Source organism: Panthera tigris, chromosome A2 (assembly GCF_018350195.1).
Source record: "Panthera tigris isolate Pti1 chromosome A2, P.tigris_Pti1_mat1.1, whole genome shotgun sequence".
NCBI lineage: Eukaryota > Metazoa > Chordata > Mammalia > Carnivora > Felidae > Panthera > Panthera tigris.
Genome location: NC_056661.1, coordinates 20,216,399 through 20,237,256, shown reverse-complemented (window position 1 = coordinate 20,237,256; position 20,858 = coordinate 20,216,399). Strand labels below are relative to the sequence as shown.

Genomic DNA, 20,858 nt, shown 5'->3' with positions numbered 1-20,858 from the left:
GGATGTGGATGCTGTCATATAGGAGTGGTTTTTTGCACACCTCATGGGCAATGGTGGTAAGTGTTCTATTTTTCTAGGGGGCTGCCAAGGTTCCCAGGCAGGAGGAGGGCACCAAATGAATGACTGGAATTCCCTCTTTGTCCACACTGGGGCCCTCAGAGCCTCACAGCCCTAAGCTACTCCATGGTGGCTGCTGTGACACTTGGACACTTGCGGAAGCAGTCTTGTTCAGCCAACAGTGGAGCGGGGGTTGATGTGGGATAGCTGGCCTGATCTTCTGGTCCCAAGGAGTTGTAGGAGGAGGCCCAGGAACTGTGGGCACCAGTGTGGGAATGCGCTGGTGAGAACACCCGGATCTAGTGAGCCTGGAAGTAGGTGACTGGAAAGAAGGGGTGGCAGAGAGGGGTGGAACATCCTGAGGCCCAGAAGCCTTGGTGCTATTGATTTTCCTACTCCAGTACACGGGCATGCTTAGGGGTAAGGGCAGGTAGAACATACCCAACTCTGTAGCTCTTGGTGTTGGGGCCAGGGATGGGCTGCTCTTGCCCTTTATATGTCACCAGGCAGCCCTGTAAGCATGACTTTTGGATGGTGCCTGCTGTTTCTGAGGCACACCATAGGGAGGGTTTCAGCACAGGCAGAGCAGGGGAGGACAGTCCAGAGATGTTCTTCCAAAGAGGCCAAGGAATCTCTTTCCAGTGATTCACAGACAATGTGCCGAACCAAACCAGGTGTGTGGGCCTGGACTATCTGTGGATTTATGCTTGTATGTGCTTAGATGTCAAAATGTTGTCTGTGAGGCCTGGTGCCAATGCATAGGTGTGCATGCTTGTGTATCTGGCACACGTTCCTGTGCTGTGAAATGTATCAGTGAATATGCTTGGAATGCATCTGCAGCCTGGAAAACAAGGGTGCCGTCTCCTCCCCTTCCCAGAGTGGCAGTCTGGGAGTGCCATCAATTGTGTGGCTGTGTGTTGGCAGGGGTAGGGAGGCTGCAGGCATTGTGGAGCAAAGGTTCTAGAGAGGACCACTCTACAGGCCATGTATAGCTCCTGCTCTGCTTCTCCAGCCTCCTGGGTCCTGGCTTTTCCTATTTTTAATTACAAAAATTTTTTAAGATGAACTTTATTGTCAAATTGGTTTCATACAACACCCAGTGCTCATCCCAACAGGTGCCCTCCTCAATGCCCATCACCTACCCCCCCTCCCTCCCACCCCCCATCGACCCTCAGTTTATTCTCAGTTTTTAAGAGCCTCTTATGGTTTGGCTCTCTCCCTCTCTAACTTTTTTTCCCTCCCCCTCCCCCATGGTCTTCTGGTAAGTTTCTCAGGATCCACATAGGAGTGAAAACATATGGTATCTGTCTTTCTCTGTATGACTTATTTCACTTAGCATAACACTCTCCAGTTCCATCCACGTTGGTACAAAAGGCCATATTTCATTCTTTCTCATTGCCAAGTAGTACTCCATTGTGTATATAAACCACAATTTCTTTATCCATTCATCAGTTGATGGACATTTAGGCTCTTTCCATAATTTGGCTATTGTTGAAAGCGCTGCTATAAACATTGGGGTACAAGTGCCCCTATGCATCAGCACTCCTGTATCCCTTGGGTAAATTCCTAGCAGTGCTATTGCTGGGTCATAGGGTAGTTCTATTTTTAATTTTTTGAGGAAACTCCATGCTGTTTTCCAGAGCAGCTGCACCAGTTTGCATTCCCACCAGCAGTGCAAGAGGGTTCCCGTTTCTCCACATCCTCACCAGCATCTATAGTCTCCTGATTTGTTCATTTTAGCTACTCTCACTGGCGTGAGGTGGTATCTGAGTGTGGTTTTGACTTGTATTTATTTTCCTGATGAGGAGTGACGTTGAGCATCTTCTCACGTGCCTGTTGGCCATCTGGATGTCTTCTTTAGAGAAGTGTCTATTCATGTTCTCTGCCCATTGCTTATTTGTTTTTCGGTGTGGAGTTTGGTGAGTTCTTTATAGATTTTGGATACTAGCCCTTTGTCCAATATGTCACTTGCAAATATCTTTTCCAATTCCATTGGTTGCCTTTTAGTTTTTCTGATTGTTTCCTTTGCTGTGCAGAAGCTTTTTATTTCATGAGGTCCCAGTATTTCATTTTTGCTGTTAATTCCCTTGCCTTTGGAGATGTGTCGAGTAAGAAATTGCTGTGGCTGAGGTCAGAGAGGTTTTTTCCTGCTTTCTCCTTTAGGGTTTTGGTGGTTTCCTGTCTCACATTTAGGCCCTTTATCCATTTTGAGTTTATTTTTGTGAATGGTGTAAGAAAATGGTCTTGTTTCATTCTTCTGCATGTTGCTGCCCAGTTCTCCCAGCACCATTTGTTAAAGAGACTGTCTTTTTTCCATTGGATATTCTTTCCTGCTTTGTCAAAGATTAGTTGGCCATACTTTTGTGGGTCCAATTCTGGAGTCTCTATTCTATTCCATTGGTTTATGTGTCTGTTTTTGTGCCAGGTCCTGGCTTTTCCAAAGTCCCTCTGTGATGCTCTTCAATCCCATCATTGACCCAAAGCCCCATTCTGAGTTTCTGAAGGGGAGCAGTGCCATCTGGTGGCAGACTGAGGCTGCACCAGGAGCAGGTGAGTGGGACCGTGGGTTCCCACAAGGGCTCTTTCAGGTTCCCAGCCAGTGGGGAAATCACAGCTGTGTTACCTAGACCATGGACAGAGGGAGGGTATCTAAGGCTTAAATGCGCTAACTTCATGTATTTTGGTTTTGTGGCTCAGGGAGGCACAGTAAGAAAGTCAGCTCAAGGAGTGCTGGAGGATAGGTATAGGAAAGCTGTGAGTGCAGCCTCTGGACCCACAAACCTGATCCCCGTTCCTTGGGCCACTTCTCTGGGCTCAGATTTCTCATCTGTATAGGTGGCTAACTGTATCTACCCTGTGGGGTAGTAGTGAAGGTTAAAGGAAAAAGTGTGGGTTAAACACTTGGCTCAGAACTGAGCCTGCTGTAAAATCAAAGGAAATGGTAGTGGCCATTACTAACATAGGCAAAGTTCCAAAAGCACAAAGAAGTGAGCTGTGCCATCATTGCGGGTAAAAGGGTTGCAGAGAGGTGACAAGTCTGGCGCTGCCACCCCACAGTCTAGAATTTTGTGTCTGAACAGCTGCTCCAAGTTACATAGTTAAATGAGGAGGGAGGTCTCTTTTCTGGAAAAAGGGGAATGGAATCAAGAGATCCAGCATCCAGGCTCTGGCCAGCTTCTTACTAGTTGTGGAACCTGAGTATAGCAGCAGGCAGGTTTGCTGGGTTCCTGATCCCCCTGTGAAAGTGTTGGCTGTGAGGACTCCCTAGAAATGCATAAAAACTTGTTCAGTTCTCCTGGAGAGAGAAAAGCTGGGTAGGATCTTATCAGGGAGAGATTTTGCTCAGCTGTGGAATCACATATATTTTTTTCATGTCCCTAAAAAGGGATACCTGAGTCAGAGGCAAGAATCGTTCTGGTTCCATTGCTAATTGGGTGTGAGATGCTAGGTAAGTCATTTCACTCTCTCTGGGCCTTACTTTTCCCAGCTGCAAAATAAAGGAATTAAATTAGATGACCCTGCCTTAATCTATGGCCTTTTAATTTTTTCCTTTTCTCTGCCTCATATGACACCTAGGATAAATACTGATCCCACAGGTTAAGTCTTGAATAGAAAGGAAGACAAAACCAGTGTCTTCTGTTTCATGAATGCTGTGCTTTCTGATAAGCTTGTAGCAAATATTTTCCTAGATAATGGTATACTCTAGGTATAAAAGGCAAATGAGAGAATAAAACAGCAGCTCACTCCAGTCATACAGGGCAGAATAAGGTTACTGAGAAGGTGTCAATTGGTCGTAGCCTACGCTAGCTTGTGTGGCTCTGGTGCCTCACTATGCGCTTCCGCCTTCCGAAGCAGCCAATGAGTACACAGCAGTTCGCATCCAGGCGGGAAAACTATAAATCCCAGAAGTCAATGCTCCGGGAGTAAGTACTCAAGCGCCAATCAAGACTGATGGGCTACGCCCCTAGAAGAGGAACTTCATTTCCCAGGCGGCCCCGGGCTCTTCGATTTTTCTTCCCTCGCGCTGGCGTTTTCCTCCCGCCCCCTTCCAGCGAGCCTCGCGCCAAGTCGGGACGCGCGCGCGCGCGGCACGTAGCGCGCGAGTGACGCATAATATGTGGGCCGCTCTGGAGCTGTGGTCGCGCTGTGTGTGAGTGAGGGAGAGTGAGTGCGGGACCTGAGGCGGTGTGTGTGAACTGTGGCCGCTGGCGGGGTCAGGGGGGAGCGGCGGAGCCGCCCGGGAAGGTGAGTGGGGGAAGAAGGGAGACGGATCTCTGGGAGGGCCGAGAGGAGACAGGGCGCGTGGTCAAGACGGGAGGGAGAGTGGGCGCCGGGCTGGGGGAGGGGCGGCACCTGCCTGGGCCGCCGGCGAGGAGGGGGCGGGCCGGGCCGCCGGGGAGGCTGGGTCTGGGGCCTGACAGGACTTTTCCTTCTTCAGATTCTTGGCTCGGGGGCGGGGCCTCCACGTTCTTGTCTCAGTCCGCAAAAGAAGCTTCCCGAGAGTAACTCTTCCGCCCGGAGTGGGGGGCGGGGGTGTGCTTGCCCCTGCCTGGAGGAGGGGTGCCTCCCCTTCCCCTCGTTAACCTTTTTCGTCCTAGTCTTCCCATTTTCCGTTCCGTACGGGCTGGGGGGCTCCATCTTCCTTGCCGTACGGCGGCCCCCTTCCCTGGCTGTGTCTCCGCCTCCAGCTCCAGTCACCTGGGCGGGCTCTCCCCTCCCTCGGCCTCGTGCCACCTCCCTTTTCACCCGCCCGGCTCTCTGACCGGGCGAGGGGGGCGGAGCTTTCCGAGCACTCCTCCCACCCCTATGGTGGAGGGGAGGGATGGAGGGAGAGGCGTGTGGGTCCTACTGCAGGGAACCAAACCTCGGAGTGCTTGCCGAGCTTCCCGGGAGCGTATTTCCGGGGGTTATGGTCGTTTTCAACTAGGGTGACAGGCATTTGCTCAACTCTTCTCTTCCTAGACGGTTTCCGTCTCACTTCCTCTTACTGTAGTGCTAGCTCTTGGGTTTCGAATTTGAAGAATAATTTTGGAGTGTGGGTAATGGTTCTTTTTGAGTCCCAAATGAATCGTCTTTGTCCATGTCACATTGGCCTTAGTTTTTCTTTACTCAGTCTTTTCAGCAAAGCCTTTTAATTAGTATACACGTTTAATTATTAGCATCATCTTCCTGTTCTAAACGCTTTGTTAATGTACAGAGCGAGGAGTTCATTGGCAATGTCCTGTAATTTTCGTTTTCCAGTGTACTGAACTTTACCTTTAAGGTTTATATAAGCTTGTATATTAAGACTCTTTAGGAATTGATTTCGTATTTTTTTTTCTTGATGCTGTCAAGATTTTTGTACGTAGCAGTATTATCTATTTGGTGATACATTTTTGGATGTTGAGATAATACAGAAATTGGGGAATATAAAGGGCGTAATTTTATCCTCAAAATCCCTTGAGTAGTTGCTGAGTGCAGTGTTCTGTTGTACAGTTAAATTTAGTAGAGGAAGAAACTGATAGAATGAACCACAAGATAGTTTGGAGTGAATGAAGTTGAGTTTATTATCAATTTCCTTATTTTGTCATTGTTATGGACGCCGAATAGAAAATTGTTATATGTGATCTTGTCATCCTTATTATTGGGTAAATTTTACTTGAATCTTCAAACTTTATTTAAAAACTAAGAATGCTTTGAGACATTTGTTCCACGATTTTAGCCTTACAAGATCTGTCCTTAACATGGACTTTATTTTAGGCTTTGGTATAGTTTCTGCCAGGTAGGCCATTAAGTATTGTGTATTTGGGGAGGACAGATTTTATGATTTAAGAAATTACAAAAGGTTACAAAATAGTGGAAAAATGGTAGAGCTAGGTTAACAACCTATACTGAAAAATGTTTTTCCTTTCATTATCTCAGAAAATTTGTTACCTTCACAAAAGTAGTAGATATTATCTGGTGCTTGTGTGTTTTTCCAGAGATCTTTTATTCCAGGGTAAGGTGCGTGTACGTGAATGTGTACACACACACACACTTTGCTTTTCTCATTTGACACATATTTAAGAGTTGGTTCAAATTAGTAAAGGAAATGCTTCTTATTTTTTTCAACTTAAAAAAAATTTTTTTTTAATGTTTATTCATTTTTGAGAGAGACAGAGACAGAATGCGAGTGGGTTAGGGGCAGAGAGAGAGGGAGACACAGAAGCAGAAGCAGGCTCCAGGCTCTGAGCTGCCAGCACAGAGCCTGACGCGGGGCTCGAACTCACGAGCTGTAAGATCATGACCTGAGCCGAAGTCGGACGCTCAACCGACTGAGCCACCCAGGCGCCCCTTTTTTCAACTTTTATGGAAAATTTTAAACGATTGTTTATCCATTCCGATTCAATGATTGTTAATATCTTGTTATATTTTCTCTATAGGTGTGGTGTATATTTCTTATTTTGTGGAACCATTTGGAAGTTAGTTGCAGACACATCATCTCTAAATACTTTAGCAGGCAACCTTTAGGTTTAGGACATTCCGCATATTTTTTGTGGGCCTTTATTTCATTGCATGGACAGTATTACCATTTAGCCTTCAGAACAACCACTTCCACTTCACAGATAAGGAAATTGAGATTTGGAGAAGTTAAATAATTTGACCCAGGATCTCATGGGTATATTTGCAGAGTTGGCATATGAATGCTTGAAATCCTTTTCTACCAAAGTACCAATTGATTGGTCGTTGGGACTTCTCTGAGCCCCTTTTATTATCTGTAAAAAAAAAAAAGGGTAGGGTTGTTGTGAAAATTCAGAATAACATTAGAAATTAGCCAAATGTCCCATATTAATATTCAGTAATTGGTAACTATTGTGTCACTATTGGATAGGCCATAAATTCTGTGTACCACTTAAAGAGCTCACTTTAAAACGTGGTGAATTGAGTAATGTACCTTCACTGTCATGTGCATAACAAGATGACTGCACCTTTAACATTTTATGTTAATGGTCTTTCATTGATAATAAAGTAAATTATCATTGATATTTTTAAAAAATTATTTTTAATGCTTATTTATTTTTGAGAGGCGGGGGAAGGGCAGAGATAGGGAGACACGGAATCCAAAGTAGATCTCAGGCTGTCAGCGCAGAGCCCTATGCGGGGCTCGAACTCACCCAACTGTGAGATCATGGCTTGAGCCAAAGTTGAGCACACAATCAACTGAGCCACCTAGGCACCCCAATATTAATTTAGTCAATTACAAGTTTAAGTTTTGCCTGGGCAAGTGAAAGTTATTCCCCAAATTATAGTTATTCATAAACATAATTAAATGGAAGTTTTGAAAATGATGCCAAAAGAATATATGTGTTTCTAAATTGAACTCTAAAATTTTAGTATTTCAGTGCCCTTGATTTTACCTTTTTCTTCTTAAACTTTTTATTTTTTAAAAAATTTTTAAATATTTATTTTTGAAGAAGCGACAGAGTGTGAGTGGGGGAAGGGTAGAAAGGAGACACAGAATCCTAAGCAGGCTCCAGGCTCCGAGCTGTCAGCACAGTGCCTGATGTGGGGCTCGAACTCACGAGCTGTGAGATCATGACCGGAGCTGAAGTCGGACCCCCAACTGACTGAGCCACCCAGGCACCCCATTAGTTTTATTTTTTTTTAAATGTTTGTTTATTTTTAAGAGAGGAGATTGAGTGTGAGGCAGGGAAGGGCAGAGAGGGAGGGAGACAGAGGATCTGAAGCGGGGTTCTGTGTTGAGAGTAGACAGCCTGATGTGGGGCTCGAACTCTTGAACCACAAGATCATGACCTGAGCCGAAGCCAGAGGCTTAAGGACTGAGCCACCCAGGTGCCCCTTGAGTTAACCTTTATTAAATATAATATTTTCCTTAAACTTTGCCTTTATATGTTCTATGTTGATCTCTTAAGTTATCCAAGAGGCATTCCCTCCTGATTTTTTTTCCCACTTAAAAAAACTTGTGGTCAAATTCACATACCATAAATTGACCACTGACCATTTTATAGCGTTCAATTCAGTGGTATTTAGTAGACTAACAATGTTGTGCAACCATTACAATGTCTTTTAGTTTCAAGATGTTTTCATCACCCCATTTCCTTTAGACAGTACTCCATATGTTCCCCCAATCCCAAGCCCCTGGCAACCAGTAGGCAAGTTTCTGATAAATTTACCTATTCTGGATGTTTTGTGTAAATAGAATCATAAAATATATAACCCTTTGTGTCTGGCTTCTTTCACTTAGTGTATTTTCAATTTTTTTTTTAAAGTTTTACTTATTTATTTGGAAGGAGGATGGAGAGAGAGAGCCAGAAATCCCCAAATCCCAAACAGGCTCCACACCATCAGCATGGAGCCTGATGCAGGGCTTGATCACATGAACTGTGAGATCATAACCTGAACTGAAATCAAGAGTTGGATGCTTAACCCACTGAGCCGCTCAGGTGCCCTGAATATTTTCAGTTTTCTTTCACAGCTCTAACATATATCAGTACTTCATTTCTTTCTGTGGCTGAGTAATATTGCATTGTATAAATGTAACCACATTGTGTTTATCCACTCATTTTTCGATAAACATCTTTTGGCTATTGTTTCCACCTTTTGGCTATTGTGAATATGCTAACTTTGAACATTTGTGTACAAATACTTCTTTGAGTATCTTTTTCAGTTCTTTTGTGCATATACCTTAGTGTGGAATTGCTGGGTCATATGGTAATTCTATGTTTAACTTTTTAAAAAGTTTTTGAGGAGGCACCAAATTGTTTTCCATAGTTGTTATGCCATTTTATGTTACCACCAACAGTGTGCTTTCCATTTTCTCCACATCCATGCCAATGATCATTATTTTCTTCTTCTTTTTAATGTTTATTTTGATAGAGAGCATCTGTGTGTGAGCGGGAGGGGTAGAGAGAGAGAATCTCAAGCAGCTGACAGCACACAGCCTGACAGCACAGAGCCTAATGCGGGGCTCGATCCCGTGAACTGGGAGAATAATGACCTGAGTCGAAATCAAGAGTTGGACATTTATCTCACTGAACCACCAGGCACCCTTATGATCATTCTTTTCTGATTTTTTGATTCTAGTCATTTTAGTTGATGTAAGTGGTATCTTATTGTGGTTTTGATATTCATTTCTTTGATGAATATAGATCATCTTATGATATAGAGCATCTTTTGGAGAAGTGCCCATTCAGGTTCTCTGCCCTTTTTTAAGTCAGGTTTTTTTGTTGTTGTTGAATTGTTCTTTATATATCTTGGATACTAGATCCTTATCAGATATGATTTGCAAATATTTTCTCCCATTTCATGGATTGTCTTTTCATTTTCTTGGTAATGTCACTTGATGCACAAAAGTTTTAAACATTGAAGTCCAGTTTATGTGTTTGTTCTTTTGTTGCTTATGCTTTTGCTGTCATAAATAAAAATCCTTTGCCAATTTCAGGGCCATGAAGATTTACCCTTATGTGTACCTCTAAGAGTTTTATAGTGTAAGTTTCCACATTTAGGTCTTTGATCCATTTTGAGTTAATTATTGTATGTGGTATGAGTCAAGGCCTCAGCCTCATTCTTTTGTATGTGGATATCCAGTTGTTTCAGCAGCATTAGTCTTTCTAATAATGGTCTATTGGTCTTTCAATAAATTCTTTCCCTATTGAATGGTGTGGCATACTTGTTGAAAATTAGTTGATTATAAATGTGAATTTTTATTTCTGGACTCTTGGTTCTGTTGCATTGGTGTATATGTCTATCTTAATGCCAGTACCACACTATTTTGATCACTGTAGCTTTGTAGTAAGTTTTGAAATAAGTGTGGGAGGTGTCTGGGTGGCTCAGTTGGTTCAGCATCTGATTCTTGATTTCGGCTCAGGTCATGATCCCAGGGTTGTGGGATCGAGCCCTTCATTGGGCTCTGTGCTGAGCATGGAGCCTGCTTAGGATTCTCTCTCTCTCTCTCTCTCTCTCTCTCTCTCTCTCTCTCAGATTAAAATAAGTAAATGAAATCTGAAGTGTGAATCCTCCAATTTTGTTCTTTTAAAGATAGTTTTAGTTATCAGTGTTTCCATTTTTGCAAAAAAATGTCATTAAGATTTTGATACAGATTGCACTGACTATTGACCATTTCGGAGAGTATTGCTTTCTTAACAGTATTAAATCTTCTAATAACGTGAACATAAGGTGTCTTTTCATGTATTTAAGTCTTCTCTAATTTTTTTTTTTTCAACGTTTTTTATTTATTTTTGGGACAGAGAGAGACAGAGCATGAACGGGGGAGGGGCAGAGAGAGAGGGAGACACAGAATCGGAAACAGGCTCCAGGCTCCGAGCCATCAGCCCAGAGCCTGACACGGGGCTCGAACTCACGGACCGCGAGATCGTGACCTGGCTGAAGTCGGACGCTCAACCGACTGCGCCACCCAGGCGCCCCCAAGTCTTCTCTAATTTATTCCAGCAATATGTTGTAGTTTTCAGTGTATAAATCTTGTGCTTTTTGGAGTTAAACTTATTCCTTAATATTTTGTTATTTTTGGTGCTATTATAAATGAAACTTAAAAAATGTTTATTCATTTTTGAGAGAAAGAAAGCAAGTGGGGGAGGGCAGAGAGAGTGGGACAGAGGATCCCAAAGCGGGCTCCATGCTAACAGCAGAGAGCCCGATGTAGGGCTCTAACTCATGAGTCACAATATCATGACCTGAGCTGAAATCAGATGCTTAACTGACTGAGCCACCCAGGTGCCCCAAGAGGGAATTTGGCTCTGTTCCACGACTCTGGGATCATGACCTGACTGAAATGACTGAAATGAAGTGTCAGATGCTCAGCTGAGTCAACCTAGGTGCCCCAAAATTATTTTCTAAATTTCATATTTGGATTGTTTGTTGCTGGCATGTAGCAGTACAACTGATTCTTTGTGTTGATCTTGTACTCTGTAACGTTCCTAAAAATTTGTTAATTAGCGTTTTTTTTGTGAATTCTCTAGGATTTTCTATATATAGATTATGTTACCTGTGAGTAAGGATAGTTTTACTTCTTTTCCAACTTGGATGCTTTTTCTTTCTTTTTCTTATTTAATTGCTCTGGCTAGAACTACAGTACAGTGTTTAATATAAGTGTGAAAGCAGGCATCCTTGTCTTTTTTTTGTGATTTTTAGGGAGAAAGCTTTCATTCTCACCATTGAGTGTAATGTTACCTGTGGGGTTTTTTTTTTTTTAAGTTTATTTATTTTGAGGGAGAGTGTGAGTGGGGGAGGGGCAGAGAAAGAGAGGGAGAGACAGTGAGAATCTCAAGAATCCCTGTCCACGCAGAGCCAGACATGGAGTTCAAACTCACGAACCATGAGATCATGACCTGAGCTGAAATCAAGAGTCGAATGCTTAACTGACTGAGCCACCCAGGTGCCCTTCTGTGGGTTTTTTAAATACCCTTTACCATGTTGAGGAAGTTCTTTTCTGTTCCCAGTTTGAGTTTGTTTACTTTTTCTTTTTTCACAAAAGGGTAATGGATTTTATCAGATTTTTTTTTCTCTGTTAATGAGATGAGCATGCGTTCTTTTTTTTCATCCTATTAATATATTACATTGATTTTTGTATGTTGAACCACTTTTGCATTCCTAGGATAAATCCCACATGGTCATGATCTGTAATTCTGTTAACATGTTGCTGTGTTCAGCTTGCTAGTATTTTGTTGAGGGTTTTTGCATCTGTATTGATGAAAGATATTTGTAGTTTTCTTGTGATGGCTTTATATGGTTTCGGCATAAGGGTAATGCTGGCTTCATGGAATAGATTAGCAAGTGTCCTTTCTCTTCTATGTTGTGAAAGGATTTGAGGATTGATGTTAATTTTCTTTAAGTGTTTATTAGAGTTCACCAGGAAAGCCATCTTTTTTTTTTTTTAACACTTTTGGGATGTGTCTTAAGAGATTAATTTTGCTGTTACTGCTTTGCCCGGTTTCTAGATCTTCATCATAAAATTTTACTGTCTAAAAAAATTGGCTTAAATTATTGTGCCCCCCCCCCAACTCCTAGTGCTAGTATTCCTCAAGATTGTGAAGGTCCTGAAAAAACAAGAAACAACTCAAAAACTCTTGTAGACCAGAGTACACTAGGGAGACATGACAACTAAGTGCTACATGGTATCCTGGATGAGATCTTGGAACAGAAAAAGGACATGGATGGAAAACCTGGTGAAATCTGAATTAAGTTGAGTTTATTTAATGATAAAGTATCAGTGTTGGGTCTTTCTTTCTCTTTTCTTTCTTTCTTTCTTTCTTTCTTTCTTTCTTTCTTTCTTTCTTTCTTTCTTCTCCTTCCTTCCTTCCTTCCTTCCTTCCTTCCTTCCTTCCTTCCTTCCTTCCTTCCAACGCGAACCAGGGAGAGGAAGAGAGAGAATCTTAAGCAGTCGCCATGCTTAGTGTGGAGCCCAAAGTGGGGCTCGATACCACAACCTGGGATCATGACCTGAGCTGAAATCAAGAGTCAGATGCTCAACCAGCGGAACCACCCAGGTGCCCCTCACACTTATTTCAAAACTTACTACAAAGCTACAGTGATTAAAACACTGTGCTGCTGGCATTAAGATAGACATATATGCCAATGCATAGAACTGAGAGTCTCTGATGCTTAACCAGTTGAACCACTCACATGCCCCTCAATGTTGGGTTTCTTAATTTTGATATTGTGCTGCTATAAACTAATATGGTGCATTAGGGGAAACTGAACTGGATGAGGGGTATATTTGAATTCTCTCTACTACATTTGCAATTTTTTTATGAATCTAAAATCATTCCAAATACAGTTATTTTAAAAAATGCATAGTCCATGGTGACTGAAAAATACAACCTGGGTTTTCTCAAGTTAAAATCAGAGGTCTGTATTAGTCACACCTGCAGTATTTCCTTTTTTGTGACTCTGGCTAGAGAGGCTAAAAATGTGGATTCTTGGGGGTTCCTGGGTGGCTCAGGCAGTTAAGCTGACTTGAACTCAGGTCATGATCTTGTGGTTTGTGAGATCAAGTCTCGTTTTGGGCTCTGTGCTCACAGCCTGGAGCCTGCTTGGGATTCTCTCTCTCCCTTCCTCTGCCCCTCATCCGTTCATGCTCTCTCTCAAGAAAAAATAAAAAAGTTAAAACAATAAAAATGTGGATTCTTCTCTGCAGAAAAGAAGACTTTAAAAAATTTTTATTTGGAAATAGTCTCCTTTGGTGACATGAATCACAGTGTACTGTTAGAAGTGCCTCTACTTTATTAAAACACGAATATTTACACTTTATTTTATTTTTTAAAGTTTTTTTTTTTTTTTTAATTTATTTAAGTAATCTCTGCACCCAACGTGGGGCTTGAACTCATGACCCTGAAATCAAGATGTGCATGCTCCTCTGACTGAGCAAGCCAGGTGCTCCACAAATATTTACATTCTAGACAGTTGGTGGTATTTTTCACATGTATTTCCTTTGGTCTTATGGTAGATATCTTTAGAAGAGTTAATAATTCTAGATCAGATAGTAATCCCTTTCTAGTGTTAAAGTGTTTTTATGGAGTGGTTGCTATTTCTGTGAAAACAAATTTTGCAGGGAAAGTCTGACATTTTGATCTTAAGACTACTTTGGCAAAGAAGTTGGTCTGTAAGCCATCTAAACATTTGAGTCTTATTTATCCCTTTTGGAGCCCCTTATAAATAAACTTCTCTTCCTCATGTGGATGTCTCATGGCATCTCCTTCAAAGCTTGTCTCAGCTCCCTGTCCCTCTGTATCCGTGGACTGACCACTCAACCTAGCAACTTCTCTCCTTCTTTCCATCCTCTCATGCTCTTCCTAGGAAATCAGCTGTGAGAGAGGTTAGGAAGCCTGAAGGATAAATGGGTTTATAATGCTCCTCAACTTTCATGTTGGTAATGATCCACTTTAGTTCTTGGCCTTTTGTTAAGAATTGACAGGAATATATTATTTATCTTTCATAGAACTTTCCCCCAAAGATTTACGAGAGCAAAATATTTTGGGGAGTGGTTTTTGCTACATTTTCTATTAAAAAAAAAAAAAAAAAGCTTCAGGGACCCTGGGTGGGTGGCTTAGTCGGTTAAGTGTCTGACTCTTGATTTCAGCTCAGGTCATGATCTCATGGTTCACGAGATTGAGCCCTGCATTGGAGTCTGTGCTGATAGTATGGAGTTTGCTTGGGATATTCTCTCTCTCTCTCTGTCTCTGTCTCTCTCTCTCTCTGTGTGTGTGTGTGTGTGTGTGTGTGTGTGTGTGTGTGTGTGTGTGACCCTCCTCTGCTTGTGCACACGTGCTCTCTCTCTCGTTCTCTCAAAATATGTAGCTTCAGAATTTTGGTCCTCAGAGATCTAAGTCAAGGGATTTTTGTATGTGTGGTATGTAGACGTATGCATTTTTGAGGAGAGAAAGGGATCCCAGCTTTTTGTCTGATTCTCAAAAGGGGTTCCTGATCCTAGAAAGGTAAGAATCACAGTTTTCATCCAGTTTGTGTCATTTGACAGTTAAGCAAACCGAGGTTGGGAGGGGGTGAAAGGACTTGAAGAGTATTCCGGCTCCCAGTGCTGGGTTTCCCACTGTACCACAAATGAAATTATCTGAGGGGGGGGGTCTCAGAGTTAAGTTTTTGTTGCTCGCTCATCCCTTTTCTCCCCCTTTATCACTGTAGGAAGTATGTCCAGTTTATTTGCCTGTGTTCATGTGTTATTTACTTATATTTTTGATTCCTTAGGCCAAGCCATGACTACAGTAGCGGTGCATGTGGACTCCAAAGCTGAGCTCACTACCCTGCTGGAGCAGTGGGAAAAGGAACATGGCAGTGGGCAGGACATGGTACCTATCCTTACCAGGTATAAACAATTACATATTTTTAAAAATTCATTTAAAAAGGAAAAATTGGAGAGTAGGCGAACATTTTTATCTTGAATGTGAATTCTAAATCCATCTTTGTCTCACTACTTCTTGAAGCTCTTACATTTCTTACTTTTCCTTTGAGGCTGTTAGTTCTTATTCTCTTTCTTAGGTTCTTGTCTTGTCTGTGTTTCAATCCTAGGGTTTTGTTAGTGGTTCTCTTTTCTCTTCACCCTGAATATTCTACCTAGTTTTGTTCCTGTCCATGATTTAAAACATTATTCCTAGGTTCAGTTTAAAATCTCTATTTCTGCTTCAGACTCCTCTTTTTAAAAATTTCAGACCCTTTTCTCAGCTGCTTGGTGTACCCATCTTTACCTGGCTATTTGCAGACACCTGAAACATACCATGTCTACAATAGAGCTTATCATATTCATCCTGCCTCCGCCTTCTTTCACAGTTTGTGCTTTTGTACTACCTGCTTGCTGTACATAGTTTCAAACTAAAAACCTGAAAACCATCTCCCCAGTGTATTCCTCTCTAGTACAGTTTAGCCCCCAAGCAGGATTTCTGCTTTTTCTTCTTCTTCCCTATTCCCCCTTACCACTTTGTTCATTAGATACTGATCATGTCTTGATTGGCCTCTTAGGCAGTGTGAATTTTCTCTCCATATCCAGTTTACCCTCCTCCAATACATCCTTCTATTGGCTGAAAGAGTCCTCTTTCTAAACACAAATCTGATTTTTATGTCTTTGATTGTAATTCTTCTCTGACTCCATTTTTCCTACAGAATAAAATATAAACTTTGTAGAGTAGTCTAGGAAGCCATTTATGATTTGGCCCCCGCTTCCCTTTTCTGCCTCATAGTATTAGTCTCTTTCAGTAAGGAATAGTATGGTATTTTCTAATGTCTGTGTTCCTTTAGCCTGAAATGCCTTTCTTTGGTATGTCTGTCTGCCTGGCAAAAAATCAGTTTTGAGAATCATGTCTGTAAAACCTTCTCTGACTTTGACATTCCCAGGTAAGTTTGGGCACTCCTTTTTTTCTTTTTTAATACTTCTGTCATTCATATATATGTATGCATGTATATGCACATATACACACACATATAAAATGTGGTATAATTCCCCTCATTTTAACTCTAATCACATTGTACTATAATTCTTTTTTTTTTTTTTTTCATGTGTCACTTTACTAAATTGTAATTTTTTTAAAGACAGGTACTACACCTTTTTTATTGGTGTCTTCTTGGACAATGACATTTGCATGCCTGGTACATAGTAACTATGTGGGACATAATTTTACTAAATGATTGTATTAAACAGGAGAATGAAAAATACAGGCTGGAGAGGGATGCCCATGGTTTTTCTAAAGAGGAGGTCACTGGAACATGGGGATCTTTAACATCTAATCTTTGATACAGCAGAGAAAAAAGCCTTTTGTTTATGCAATGATGTATTCTATAGGAATAAAGAGAACTATGGTCTTTTGAAAGTTTAAATAGGGATAAATGCTTTGTTGCTGTTGATACATGGGGAACATGTGAAAAGTGCAGTTTATTTTTTTTTTAGGAACAGGATTATTGCTGACTGGTGGAAAGTGGATTTTAATTTGTAGAGACATTGGAGATTAAGAACTACTCATCACAAGATACTTGAAATGCAGCCACAGTGAATTAAAGAGTCTAAGTATTGTGCAGTTAAAATATGAACTATTGCTGTAACTAAAAGAAGAGAGTCATAAATAGGGATAATAATGTTAGTGGTAGTTTCACCTAATTGGAAAAAGTATTTATTGAGTACATATACTAAAGATACTCAATGTTTTATTTTGAAGAATATTTCACATTCATGATCATATTTGACCCTCTACGTAGTCACTGTGCTGTGATATTCAGTAGTGCAAAGCCTAGAGGGGCTCTGTCTTCAAGGAGATCACCATCTGGGGGGCAACTAGCAGATACAAAACAATGAGTAGTAGTACAAATTAATATCTAATGAAGTGTTAAATTGGGCAGTATGGTTCCTTAATATTGCAATGGTTATGAGTATGGAAAGAATGTTAATGAGTCAGTTTCTTTTATTCACTCAGCAAATATTTGAGGACCTTTTGTGTGTTGCAACTATCAGACACTTCCCTGAACCTCAGTTTCCTCATTTGTCACTAAAAGTATCACTTAGAGCTGCATTGTTAAATGGCACCCTTCCTTGGAGCTGCTTGCAAAAGACAGCCAGACAGTGGAGACCTAAGCTTAGAATTTTGGGTTTTAACTCCTAATTCCTGTGGTAAAGGTTTTTTGGAATAGGGAATTGAAAGATGATGGATATAGCTTGATGAGAAGCAGAGAAAGAAGGTTTTCTAGGAAAAGTGAAAAATGTGACTAGAAAAAGCATCGAGGGGAGAAGGAACTGGGGCATTTTCTTTTTAAATTTTTATTTATTTATTTATTTATTTATTTTTCCAATATATGAAGTTTATTGTCAAATTGGTTTCCATACAACACCCAGTGCTCATCCCAAAAGGTGTGGGGCATGTTTTTGTGGCAGTGAGGAAAGGGCCCTCTATCATAGTGAAGGGCGAATATAAGGTAGGAGTGGAAAATAAAGTTACATGGAGCAAGATCTTTAAGGATATTCAACGTTAGACAGGTTTAAGAGCTAGTAGGATGTGTTAAAAGTCCAGTATTTTTGAAATGGGCAATTCCCGTCATCCAAATTGTGGGTGTGGTAGTTCACTGGATATTTCCTGAAGTTCTTTCACATGTCTGTGGTCTCTTCTTTACCCCCACCTCAACTGACTGCATGTTTTGGGTGTTTTGGTATATTCCATGAACAGCAAATGAATTTCAGGCTTGCCTCTTCTTTTATTTGCCACAACTTTCACTACTTTTCTGGCAATTTTCCTAAGAAAAATATGTTTTTTTATCTTAGACTTTTTATTTACTATTTATGTTTTTTTATTTATTATAGTCAAATCTTTGACTTGATTCTGTGAAAAGAGACTGGAATTGGGCCAAGCTATGTGAGCGTTACCCAAGTTCTACGGTTTGTTTTTTCATATCATTGAGACATGTACTGTACAGTACTCTGCTTGATGGATTCTTTACTTGCAAAACTATCATCTATATCACATTAAAGAATTTGAGTACTACCTCCATAAGACTCCTTCCTGCCCCATCCCAGTCAAATCTACCTTAAATTGTTTTTCTGTTTGTTTTTTTTTCGATTCTTAGTTTTCATTGTAACCACACTTAACTAGCTCTCACGTGTAAGGTTTTGTTCAAAGCAGAGTACATATATTACCTTAAACCTCAAGGAAGCTCTCTAAGGTACGGACTATTCCCCTCATCTTACGGATGAGGCACAGAAAGGTTAAATAACTTGATCAAAGTCACACACAGTGGAAAAGGTATGATTTGAACCTTAACCATCTGGCTCCAGAATCCATGTTTTTAATTTCTGTGCTGTATTGCTTAGTTTCAACTGAAGATACTAGTAGATCTTACGGTATGTAATTCTAAACATTTTATGTCACAGCCCTTTGTGGCAAAGATAATTCTCAGAGTTTAAAGGGAAGGGTAGAAAAAGTAGAAATACTTTCGAGACTTACTGGGGAAAAATATACCAGAATGGGCAAGAGTTTTTGCAGGTTGCTTAACTTTTAAGACTAGGAAGTATGGTTTTGTAGACATAAAGCATATAGGAGAGTTTGAGTTAGGACAGAGCATGACAGATACTGGAGAGTGTGAAAACCTTGTATTTGATTGTCATTATAATAGGTTAAAATATCAGTCTTAGAGTATTCAAAATGTGATTTTTCTTATTTCAAAAAGAAGGCATGAATAAAAAAAGACTAATGATACATGTAACAAATAACGTGGATCACGCAAAATATGCTGAGCTAAAGAAGCCAGTCATAAAAATAGTGTAAACAATTCCATTTATATTAAATTCTAGTACAGGCAAAACTAATCTGTGATGATAGAAAGCAGATGAGTGATTGCTTGGGATATGGGTGGGAGCTTAGGAGTGGGGGTGGGGGGAAAATGTCACAAGCTGAAGTAACAGCACTTAGGGCCCTGAAACAATTGTGAACTCTCTGAAGAGCAGAGAAGACCATGTGACTGAAGCTTATTAAACTGGAATGGAGAGTAGAAGTCAGAGATGCCAACAGAGGCTGGGTTAGTATAAGCCATGGTCATACTTGGATTTAATTGAAGTTATTGTGGTAAGTTGCTGGAAGTTGGAGAATGAATTGTCAAACATTGAAGCAAGAAGTTTGGAGAAAAGGCTGTCGCAGGTGGTTCAGGCATTTGATGATGGTGTTCTGGGCAGGGATAGGAATGGTCAAGATTTAAAGAAATGATTGAGGGTCGCTGGGTGGCTCAGTTGGTTAAGTGCCTGACTCTTGATTTTGGCTCAGGTCATGATCTCATGGTTCTTGAGTTTGAGCTGTGTCAGGCTCCATGCTGACAGCGCGGAACTTACTTGGGATTCTCTCTGCCCCTCCCCTGCTTGCGTTCTTTCTGTCTCAAAATAAACAAAACTTAAAAAAAAAAAATGAAGTCAGGAGATACCTGTGTAGGTAGTGCCAAAAAGAATTGTTGTGGGAGTGAGGAGAAAGGGAAGGTTTTAACGATGACTCCTAGGTTTTTGGCTCCTTGAGGGGATGGTAGTCCAATTTTTTGAGACAGGAAAGTGGAGAGAAGAATGAGTTTGGGAGTGGACATTGTTTTATTTAGATCTCTGTGTTCATTAGGAAAATATCTTTTTTCTCACTTTTTACTTTTATTTTACACTTTGTTGAATTGACTATAGTAGGTGGTAGTACATTTTTTTTTTTTGTATGCTTGTCTAGAGTTGACCCTGTCTTCCCTTTGTGCTAGGATGTCTGAATTGATTGAAAAAGAAACTGAAGAATATCGTAAGGGGGATCCAGACCCATTTGATGACCGACATCCTGGTGAGACCTGTGTTCTCTTAAGCCTGGTTCTAATTTTCTTACAAAAGAAGATAGCTTAATAGGAAAATTGAAATAGCATCTTTCATGCTAAGTTTTAAGAGCATCTAATTGTTAAAATATTGTTCAAGGTGAGGTAGTAAGGAAAAATAAATTTCTAGAAAAATTGAAATTTTTGTAATATTTACATATCAAATAGAGGATAACTAAGGAGCTAAATTATGTAGGTGTACCTTATTGACTCCATTGATAGGATTACTTAAAAAGAGGAAAATGTTCTCCCTTTCTGACTTTTAACACAGAAGAGATTATTCTCTGTGCTTTAATTTTTCAAACAAGTTTGAAACAGTTATGAACTTGGATTCTTTGAAGAAATAAAAGGGATAATTACCCTTTTACTCTGAGGAAATGTAGTTGAATACATTCAGTGCCTTCCTTTTAGTTATGAAACGGATACTTGGAACCTTGAATAATAAATATTGATGTCTGCTTTAGTATCTCAGCAGCTGAAGTATGCCATTTCATGTTAATTTGGTTTTATTTTGGGCTAATTAGAACCATGACAATCCAGTCTGCTTTGGCATAGAATTTGGTATGATACAGAACTATATGAGACTTGAGACTTTGCCATTTTATGTCTTCTCTAAGAGTACCAGTGGGAAAGCTTAAATCAAACTTTCTCTGTGTGAAGTGAGAAGCAGTCCTTTGTGGAAAAAAGAGATACTGTATGTGCGGAGAGAGATGAGAATGAGTGGGACTTATAAAAATAAGAACATTGTATATATACCTGAATGGTACAGGGTTTATTTCTATTTCCTAGACTTTTGTTCTCAAATATAAGTAAGCTAGGCATTTCAAATTGAGTGTCTAGTTATTTATGTGATGTTACCTGTTGCTCTTGTCCTAGACATCCTCACTTGTGACTTTGGAGAACTATTCACCTATTTAACTCTTATCTTCAGTGAGGCAATCAGAGCATAAGTATAAATGTGAATGTGAGAGAAGAAACTAAGTTAACTTATGGGG

General features: G+C 40.6%; 1 protein-coding gene across 14 annotated transcripts in view; it reads left to right on the top strand.

Moving 5' to 3' along the window:
• Positions 1 to 20,858, top strand: part of DCAF1 (DDB1 and CUL4 associated factor 1) — an 89,542-nt gene that overhangs the window by 2,522 nt on the left and 66,162 nt on the right. For 11 of the 14 annotated variants that reach the window (XR_006214806.1, XR_006214805.1, XR_006214804.1 and 8 more), the window contains exons 2-3: positions 14,755 to 14,872; positions 19,759 to 19,835. Coding sequence is in view for 8 of the 14 variants with exons in the window: in XM_042979039.1 (XP_042834973.1) it covers positions 14,763 to 14,872; positions 19,759 to 19,835 (187 nt within the window). In the remaining 6 variants the exon portion in view is untranslated. Of the gene's footprint in view, positions 1 to 4,167; positions 4,303 to 14,754; positions 14,873 to 19,758; positions 19,836 to 20,858 lie in introns of those variants that run through there. The other 3 variants (XM_007081981.3, XM_015537478.2, XM_042979040.1) reach the window with 3 other exon arrangements.